At 57.4% G+C, this 9,528-nt stretch overlaps 1 protein-coding gene across 1 annotated transcript in view; it reads left to right on the top strand.

Moving 5' to 3' along the window:
* The first annotated feature begins 1,555 nt into the window (after positions 1-1,555).
* C3 (complement C3) overlaps positions 1,556-9,528 on the top strand; it is a 33,710-nt gene continuing 25,737 nt past the window's right edge. Inside the window, exons 1-17 of the mRNA XM_081807908.1 lie at positions 1,556-1,699; positions 2,093-2,285; positions 2,651-2,813; positions 2,912-2,982; positions 4,905-4,999; positions 5,087-5,169; positions 5,251-5,341; positions 5,613-5,715; positions 5,816-5,942; positions 6,367-6,482; positions 6,584-6,730; positions 7,153-7,362; positions 7,490-7,696; positions 8,062-8,220; positions 8,537-8,666; positions 8,896-8,967; positions 9,135-9,338. Of these exons, the coding sequence (XP_081664034.1) occupies positions 1,629-1,699; positions 2,093-2,285; positions 2,651-2,813; positions 2,912-2,982; positions 4,905-4,999; positions 5,087-5,169; positions 5,251-5,341; positions 5,613-5,715; positions 5,816-5,942; positions 6,367-6,482; positions 6,584-6,730; positions 7,153-7,362; positions 7,490-7,696; positions 8,062-8,220; positions 8,537-8,666; positions 8,896-8,967; positions 9,135-9,338 (2,242 nt within the window). The 5' untranslated portion in view covers positions 1,556-1,628. The remainder of the gene's footprint in view (positions 1,700-2,092; positions 2,286-2,650; positions 2,814-2,911; positions 2,983-4,904; positions 5,000-5,086; positions 5,170-5,250; positions 5,342-5,612; positions 5,716-5,815; positions 5,943-6,366; positions 6,483-6,583; positions 6,731-7,152; positions 7,363-7,489; positions 7,697-8,061; positions 8,221-8,536; positions 8,667-8,895; positions 8,968-9,134; positions 9,339-9,528) is intronic.

Raw genomic sequence — 9,528 nt, 5'->3', positions numbered from 1 at the left:
TCCTTTCATGGCAATAACAACCCTGTGAAGTGAGTGCTATTTATAACCTCATTTACATGGGGCAACTGAGGCTCAGAGTGGTTATTAGTCAGGTGCCCAAAGTTTACCACTAATAAGTGTCGGAACTGGAAAGTGATGCAGGCTCAAGATTACTCACTGGAGACAACATGGCTTGTAACCATGGAAGTCTGTCCACGGGGAAGAGGCCAGTTACTTTTGTACAATGCAAGGTGAGGCAGTTGCCTCTAAGAGCAAGGAGGCTCTTTGGCACTGGTATTAAACAATCTCTAAGGGATATTGTTTAGGAAAAAGCAAGGTGTAACCCAGGCAGGGAAACCAGGAAGAACAGCATGTAGAGAACACTGATCACTTGTTTTTAAAACTCGTGAACATGTATAAATGCATGAGATATCTCTGGAAGGAAACCTGAAATTTGGTTGCACTGTGACATCCGAAACCTGAAAGTTTGCCAACAGGAATAGAAGGAAAGTTACCTTTTCCCTGTACACCTCCTTGCACCTTTTAGCTGTTGAACCATATGAATATATTAGGTATTCATACCAAAAAAACTAAATGCAATTCATAATAATAGTAATAATAATAATATCTTAAGAGAATGTTGATGTAAGACAGAAAAAAAGCTAGCAATGGGGAATTTGCTCGATGACGACTTTTTTTTTTTAAGATTTTATTTATTTATTTGAGAGAGAGAGAATGAGAGACAGAGAGCACGAGAGGGAAGAGGGTCAGAGGGAGAAGCAGACCCCTGCTGAGCAGGGAGCCCGATGCGGGACTCGATTCCGGGACTCCAGGATCATGACCTGAGCCGAAGGCAGTCGCTTAACCAACTGAGCCACCCAGGCGCCCCACGACTTTTTTTTTTTTTTAATCATCATAGTCATTCAGACCATGTTGGTCACCTGACAAGGGTAGGTGAAGGGAAGTACAGGCTCCCCTTGCCCTAAAAAACATGCTCACCTGCATAGCGAACTTCTACACATACTTCAAAGCCCAGCTGAAATATCCCCCTCTCAGAAATCCTCCCTGACCCTCCAAGCAGCAGGGTTCTTCTCCACTGAGAAGACAATCCATGGGGCCCGGAGCCTCGGTGCTGGACTCTGTCCCCCAGCCTGACCCCAGCATGGATGAAGGACTCTTGCTACCAGAATAGAGACGGACTCGTAGGAAGGGTTTGGTTAATAAATGCATGGCCCAAAGTGGACTGGGGGTCAGGCCCAGATACCTGGGGTGGGGGGCTCTCTGGCCCTCAGTGTTCCTCCAGCACAGAGTAGGTGCAACAGGGAAAGGTTCACCAGGTGGCCTTGACCCTGAGGGAGGCCATGGCAAAGGGAAGGTATGTTCATGTTGCAGGAGGACATGCCCTTGGGTTAGTTACCTCAGGACACGCTGGCCCCAGGGACTGAAGAACTTAGGAAATAGTATTGAGAAATCTGGGGCAGCTCCAGGGAGGGGAAGGCCACCGGAGCCGTGGGCTGGGCTGAGGTGGACGGGGGTGGGGCGGGAGGCAGGAGCTGGATAAAAGGCAGCCTCCAACAGCCTCCGCTCATTCCCTCCCAATCCTCTCCCTCCATCCCTCAGTCCCTCGGTCCCTCCACTGCCCCTGCACCATGGGGCCTGCCTCAGGCCCCAGCCTGCTGCTGCTGCTGGCCAACCTCCCCCTGCTGCTGGGGGAGCCCCTGTGAGTGGTCACGACCCCTTCCCCAACACGGTTGCTTCTGAGGTTGGAGTGGGTGTTTGTGGGGTCAGGTCTCAGGAGAATTCAGGGTGCATTTGGGTGCCTGTGGAGGTAGGGGCCAGTGGGTTGGGCTGTTAATGAATTCGGGCTGCCTGTGAGTTCAAGAGTTCATGAGTTGGGTGTTTGTGGAATTCAGGGTTGTGATGGGCGTGTGTTTCTCCAACCAGGGGTCTGCGGGTCTAGGGTGCATGGGGTGTGCTGTTCAGTGATTCTGCCGCGGTAGTGAAGGCCTCGAGATCTGACCGCATGGGGATTTGGGATTTTCCCGACGTGTGGGTGAGGGTTGGGATGCCGGGTCCCTAGAACAGCATCCCCTGCCCCCACCTGCTCCTGCAGGTTCTCCATGATCACCCCCAACATCCTGCGGCTGGGGAACCAGGAGACCGTGGTGCTGGAGGCCCACGACCTGAACCAGGATGTTGAAGTCATGGTCACCGTCCACGACTTCCCGGCCAAGAAGCAAGTGCTGTCCAACGAGAAAACAGATCTGACCAGCGCCAATGACTACATGAGCACCGTCACCATCAGGGTGGGTGCACCTGCTGATGCCCCAGCCCTCTCTGAGCCCCTCCCACGTCAGAGCCCGCCCCTCTCTGAGACTCCTCCTTCAACTAGCCCCTCCTATCCTGAGCCCCTCTCCACTGTGAGGTCCTCTGAGCCCCCTGTCTGATTCCCCCTTCTTATCCCCCTCTCTGACCCCTACCGCCTCTCTAGCCCTTGGTCCCTCTCCGACTAGCCATCCTCTCCCAACCTGGGCACACCAGGGTGACCAGGAGTGCTGGGCAGGTGCTATTGGTAGGAGGGGCAGGTGTGGGCCCCACTGAAGGCCTGGGGGCCGGATGTGGGCAAGGGGCCCAGAAGGAGACCCCTAATGATCCTCTGGTCCACCCCTAGATCCCGGCCGACAAGGAGTTAGTATCAGAGAGGGGAAACAGATTCGTGACTATCCAGGCGGACTTTGGGGCCACCATGGTGGAGAAGGTGGTGCTGATCAGCCCTCAGAGCGGGTACCTCTTCATCCAGACAGACAAGACCATCTACACCCCAGGATCCACAGGTAAGGGGCTGGGCAGCGGCTGGAGAGGGCCAGGGGCCGGGCTGCGGGGAGGGGCAGGGCCTCACCCACCGTCCTCTTTCTCTCCCACCACCTCCCAGTCCTCTATCGGATCTTCACCTTGGACCACAGCCTGCTGCCCGTGGGTCGGAGTGTTATCGTCGTCATCCAGGTACCAGCCAGCCAGGGCCCCAGATATGCCCAGAGCAGAGACTCGGGGAGAGACAAAGAGATAGAGAGAGACAGAGAAAGAGACTCCAGAAAAGGCATACCTGAAGAGACCTAAAGGCAAAGAGATGTGTAGAGCCACAAACACAGAAAGAGTCCTGGAAACAGGGAAGACATACAAGGGATACCATGTGGATTCTGGCTCCAGATAAATCTCTGATTACTGCGTGACTCCAGAAAGGTCACTTCACCTTCCTGGGCCTCAGTTTTCTCATCTGAAGTTTGGGGTGACGGATAAAACCTATGTAGTTCATTCCGCCTCCTGCAGCCAGAGGGCGCCCGCGAGCACCCAACTCAGGTCCTGTCCTCCTCTGCCCAGAGCACTCCAGGTGTTCCCACCTCCCTGGCGTAAAAGCCTAAGTCCTCCTGTGGTCCCCAAGGCCCAGCACGACCTGCCCTGTCCCCTCTCTGTCCTCCCTTCCTCTCTCTCTTCCCCTTACTCACTCGGCTTCAGCCACATGGGCCTCCTTGCTGTAGCTCCAACTGCCATGTAGGACCTGCCCCAGGACCTTTGCACACGTTGTTCCCCTGTACCCAGAAAACCCTCTTCCTCCAAATACCCACACTGCTTGCCCCCCTCACGTCCTTCAAGTCTTTGCTCAAATGTCACCAATGTCCCAATTTTATAGAGAAGCCTCCCTGAGCTTCCTATAAAATTGCCACCCCCTTCCCCTCAATGTACACACACCACAATCTTTTCCCTTCTTGTCATCTCCTCTTGGCATCCTAACAGTTGGGTTTATTCATTTGCTAATTGCCCCCTCCCCCACCTCCACAGAACCTAAATTCCACATGGGAAGGAATTTTTTTTTTTTAAAGATTTATTTATTTGAGAGAGCGAGAATGAGAGAGAGAGAGAGCACATGAGAGGGGGGAGGGTCAGAGGGAGAAGCAGACTCCCTGCCGAGCAGGGAGCCCGATGCGGGACTCGATCCCGGGACTCCAGGATCATGACCTGAGCCGAAGGCAGTCGCTTAACCAACTGAGCCACCCAGGTGCCCCTGGGAAGGGATTTTTATCTGTTCGCTCAGGGCCTTATCTCCTGAACCCAGAAAGTGCTTGGCATATAGGGAGAAGGGAGGAAGGGGGGAGGGAAAATGGAAGGAGGAAGTGAAGGAGGGAGGGAAGAGGTGGGTCTTTCTCAGAGAATCATCATGAGCATTTCTTGAAATCATGCAAAGGTAACAGGGACCAGGTTCTGACAGCCGTGAGCTGATTTTGGGGGTCAGTGGAATTTGTGGGGACCGGCCAACACACACGTCTAATGGCACAACCTTGGCCCAGTTCCAGTCGAATGTCGCCTCGTACCAACAGGAATCCGTTATCCACAATTATCCCAATCTCCAAGAGGAGCCAGAAAGCCAGATGTTTACATGATGTCTCCTGACGTTTCATTATTGGCAACAAATGAAATAATGTGGATTTGGTCGAACCACATGTAATTGCTATCCTTGTAGGTCAAAGAGTCGAACATAGGCAATCCTTTGTGGCTCAGCACCCACAAAATGCTTACCACAGAGTCCTGCCCAAAGTAGGTGGTAAATGCTAGTTATTGTTAGTATTCAGACAGACACTGATGACAGTGACCTCCGGCTTACATTAACCAGGTCCCAAGCCAATGAAGTAGGGGTTCTATTTATCCCTTTTTCTAGATGGGCACACTGAGCACAGAGAGGTTAAGGAACTTGCCCAAGGTCACACAGCTCATAAATGGCAAAGCGGAGATTTGAATCCAGGCCAACTGACCCAAGTCCACGTTCAAAACCAGTAGTCGTGACACACAGAGTGGCCAGACACAGAGAGGGAGAGGAGAACCTAGGGGTTAAGCCTGATCTCTAAAGAGACACACCCTCCCTGTCTCCACAGACCCCCGACGGTGTTCCCATCAAGCAGGACTCCCTGTCTTCTCAAAACCAGGTTGGCATCTTGTCCCAGTCTTGGAACATCCCGGAGCTGGTCAAGTATGTCAGGCCCTCCTGGAGGGGGTTCCCTATCCCAGGGGAGGGCGTGGGGGCACGTGGGGCTCACTCGCCTGCCTTCCCCCACAGCATGGGGCAGTGGAAAATCGAGGTCCACTACGAAGATGCCCCGCAGCAGGTCTTCTCCGCTGAGTTCGAGGTGAAGGAATATGGTAAGAGGAGGGAGTCCGGGTGGGGGCCCCCGTGGCGCCAGGCCCCAGTGCTGTGCCCTACTGGTGTGTCTCTTCCCCCAGTGCTGCCCAGTTTTGAGGTCCAGCTGGAGCCTGAAGAGAAATTCTACTATATCGATGACCCAGAGGGCCTGGAGGTCACCATCACAGCCAGGTGAGGGGCTGGGAATGGGGCCAGGTGGTAGGATAGGTGAGGAAGGCAGGTGAGGGGGCAGGTGAGGGCCAGATGAGGATCAGGTGAGCAGCCAGGGGTGGAGCCCGGTGAGGGCCAGGTGAGGGGCTGGGTGAGGGACCAGATACGGACCAGGTAAGAACCAGGTGAGAACCAAGTGAGGGACCAGGGGCTCTGCGGGAGGAGTGAGTGGATGTTTGGAGGGAGGCGTGCCTTTCAGGAGAGGAGCACCTGAGACTCTCTTGCCTCTCAGGTTCTTGTATGGGAAGAATGTGGATGGAACAGCCTTCGTCATCTTTGGGATCCAGGATGGTGACCACAGGATTTCGCTGGCCCAGTCCCTCACCCGTGTTACGGTGCTCTGCCCCTCTGAGCCTCCTCCACTCTGAACTTCCGCCCTCCCCCACCCTCACCCCTCACCCCTCCCCCTTTCTGAGTCTCCTTTCCTCTTCCCAGATAGAAGATGGCACTGGGGAGGCCAAGCTGAGCCGAAAGGTCCTGCTGGACGGGGTGAACCCCTCCCAAGCAAATGACTTGGTGGGGAAGTCCTTGTACGTGTCAGTCACCGTTGTCTTGCACTCAGGTGAGGCCTGGTCTGAGTGCAGAGGCCCAACTGAGGGGGGAGGCCCAGTCTGAGGGCAGAGGCCCAGAATGAGGGTGGAATCCAGTCTGACAAGGGAGAGGAGAGGCCAAGTCTAAGAGAGGAGATCCAGATGAAAGTGATATCCAGCTTGACAAGGGAGGCCCAGTCTCAGCGGGGAGGCCCAGAATGAAGGTGGGATCCAGTCTGACAGAGGAGGCCCAGTCGGGGTGGGGGGGGAGGCCCAGTATGAAGGTGGGATCCAGTCTGACAGAGGAGGCCCAGGCTGAGGAGGGAGACCCAGAATGAAGGTGGGATCCAGTCGGACAGAGGAGGCCCAGTCCGGGCGGTGGGAGACCTGGTATGAAGGTGGGGTCCAGTCTGGAGGGGTGGCCCAGGAACATGCCCTCATGGCTGGCCCCCTCAGGCAGTGACATGGTGGAGGCGGAGTACAGCGGGATCCCCATCGTGACCTCCCCCTACCAGATCCACTTCACCAAGACACCCAAGTACTTCAAACCAGCCATGCCCTTTGACCTCATGGTGAGACCCAGGGTGGTCCTGCAATCCCCCATCTTGCTCTGGAGCACTGGCTACGTCTCTGGGTCCATCTACACCCCCTCCACCTGCCCCTGCACCCACAGGTGTTCGTGACAAACCCTGACGGCTCCCCAGCCCGCCACATCCCCGTGGAGATCACAGGCACCAAAGCACAAGCCTTAACCCAGGAAGATGGTGTGGCCAAGCTGACCATGAACACACCCAAGCACCCGCAGCCGCTGCTCATCACCGTGAGTCCTCACCCACCTGGGGCCCCATTCCAGAGAGCCAGGGAACTGTATTTACACAGAGGGACCCTGCCCGCTGCCTGCAGCCATCCTGCCACCTGCAGAGTGGGGCCCTTTTATTTGCATAAAGGGATCATGTCACTCATATAGAGATATTTTCATTCACACAGAGATGTTTTCATTTGCAGAGAGGAGTTCTCGTCTGCACTAGGGGTCCTTCTGGCTGCTTAGCTATCTTAGAAGGATCATTGTGATTATATTCAACCCACCTAGATAATCCAAAACAATCTCCCATCCTCTGATCCTTAATTTAATTCCATTTGCAAAGTCCCTCTTGCCACAGAAGATACCATATTCACAGGTCCCAGGAATTAGGACAAGGACATCTTTGGGGGGCCAGCATTCATCCCTCTTTCCTTGCGCAGGTAAGCACGAAGAAGGATGGTATCCCACAGTCTCGACAGGCCACCAGGAATATGGAGGCCCAACCCTACACCGCCATGGGCGACGTCAAAAACTACCTGCATCTCTCCGTGCCTCGCTTGGAGCTCAAGCCAGGGGAAACCCTCAATGTCAATTTCCACCTGCGAGCAGACCCCAACCAGGAGCGGACCATCACCTACTACACCTACTTGGTCTGTGGCTTCCTAAGATCCCAGGCACCACCCCCCCCCCCACAAGCTGCTTCTCCAGCACTCCCAAGCCCAGGTCGCCCCACTCCCTCCCACCTTGCTGATCCTTATACCAACTTGTTCCCCCCAGATCATGAACAAAGGGAAGATTTTGAAGGTGGGCCGCCAGAAGCGGGAACCTGGCCAGGACCTGGTCGTCATGCCTCTGACCATCACTACGGACTTCATTCCTTCCTTCCGCCTGGTGGCTTATTACACACTCCTTGACAACAAGGGCCAGAGGGAGGTGGTGGCCGATTCCGTGTGGGTGGATGTCAAGGACTCCTGTATGGGCACGGTAAGCTTCCCAAGCCTTCCTCTGCACCCAGCCTGGGACTCCCCACTTGGCCAGTGCTTTCTCAGTCTCTGCCTCTCTCCAGCCTTCCGGGTGGGCTCTCCACGGTGGTCATAGCGTCTCTGCCTCTGTCTTCTCCTTTCCCAGCCCCTTCTCTCCCCCACCCCACACCTACACCCCCCCCTTGCTCCCCGTGCACCGCTCTGTTTCAGCCTCGGGGCGGGGCCTCTCTTGCTCCCACGTTCTCTCTCTCCTGGCCTTCCTGCCTTCGCTCCCGCTGCACCACAGCTGCCCTCGGCTGACCGAGACCCAGCCTGGGCAGCGCTGACCCCTCACTCCTGCCCCCCCCCGTCCACCCCCCCCCACAGCTGGTGGTGAAAGGTGGCAGGAAGGACGAGAGGCCACACCTGCCTGGACAGCAGATGATCCTCAAGATCGAGGGTGACCCGGGGGCCCGAGTGGGGCTCGTGGCGGTAGACAAGGGTGTGTTCGTGCTGAACAAGAAGAACAAGTTGACTCAGAGCAAGGTGCGCCCCCGGCCGCTACGGTCGGGTGGAAGGCAGCAGAGGCAAAGGGGTGGCGTTGGGCTGAGGTGGCGGTGGCGCTGCGGAGGGCACCGGAAGGGGGGTCAGGCGTGGGCTGGAAGGAGGTCGGAGCGGACACAGGTGGGCTGGACGTTAAGGCTGCAGAAGGGAGTGCGGATGGACAAGCCCACGCTGGGGGCGGTCGTGGCCACGGCCGGGTCGCAGCTCTGAGACAGGTCTGGGGACGAGAACGGAGGGGCGGGTGGGCGCGTTGGCCAGGGGGTGGAGGCCGCGGCCGTGACCCCTTTGGGCCCCGCAGATCTGGAACGTGGTGGAGAAGGCAGACATCGGCTGCACGGCGGGCAGCGGGAAGGACTATGCCGGGGTCTTCACGGACGCGGGGCTGGCCCTCAAGACCAACAAAAACCTGCAGACGGCCCAGAGGACAAGTGAGCGCCGGGGAGGGCAGGGTGGAGGGCAGGGTTCTGGGGTCAGGCGGCCCCGGGTTCAGGTCCTGCCTCCGCCACCACCTAGCGAGCCACTGCTTTCTGAGCCTCAGTTTCCTCCTCTGTCAAATGGGAGCAACAACTCCCCTCCCTCTTGGCTACTGAGAGGAGTACATCGAGGACTCATGGTCGGTGCTTAATCCATCCCGTTTGCTGTCCGCCTGCCCCTCAGCTCTTGAGTGCCCCAAACCAGCCGCCCGGCGCCGCCGCTCCGTCCGGCTCATGGAGAAGAGACTAGACAAAGGTGGGAGCCCTGCCCGCCCCCTGATCCCTGCCCACACGGGGCCCCAGCCAAGGAGGGAGGCGGGCAGGGCCTGGCCTTGGGGTCGGCCTCCCCGCGGGGCTGTCCCGAGTTCCTCCTGCTTCAAGGCCCCGGGCTGAGGGCATGACGTGGGGTCTGTGCCCCCACAGAGGGCCAGTACCCGCTGGACGTGCGCAAGTGCTGCAAGGATGGCATGCGGGACAACCCCATGAAGTTCCCCTGCGAGCGCAGGGCCCAGTTCATCGTCCACGAGGAGAAGGAGCGGTGCGTGAAGGCCTTCCTCGACTGCTGCAACTACATCACCCAGCTGCGGCTCCAGCACAGCCACGATGGCCCCCTGGGACTGGCCAGGAGTGAGTCTGCTGCGGGGCGGCGGCGGCGGGGGGGACGCTGAGGACGGAGGGGCCTGCCTGAGGGGGAAGGGGGCCTGTCTGAGGGAAGAGGGGGCCTGTCTGAGGGAGGAGGGGGCCTGTCTGAGGGAGGAGGGCCTGTCTGAGGGAAGAGGGGGCCTGTCTGAGGGAGGAGGGGGCCTGTCTGAGGGAG

This window comes from Leptonychotes weddellii, chromosome 1, assembly GCF_054177405.1.
Source record: "Leptonychotes weddellii isolate Sample4059 chromosome 1, ASM5417740v2, whole genome shotgun sequence".
NCBI lineage: Eukaryota > Metazoa > Chordata > Mammalia > Carnivora > Phocidae > Leptonychotes > Leptonychotes weddellii.
The sequence above is the reverse complement of the archived record's forward strand: the minus strand, read 5'-3'. Positions and strand labels throughout refer to the sequence as shown.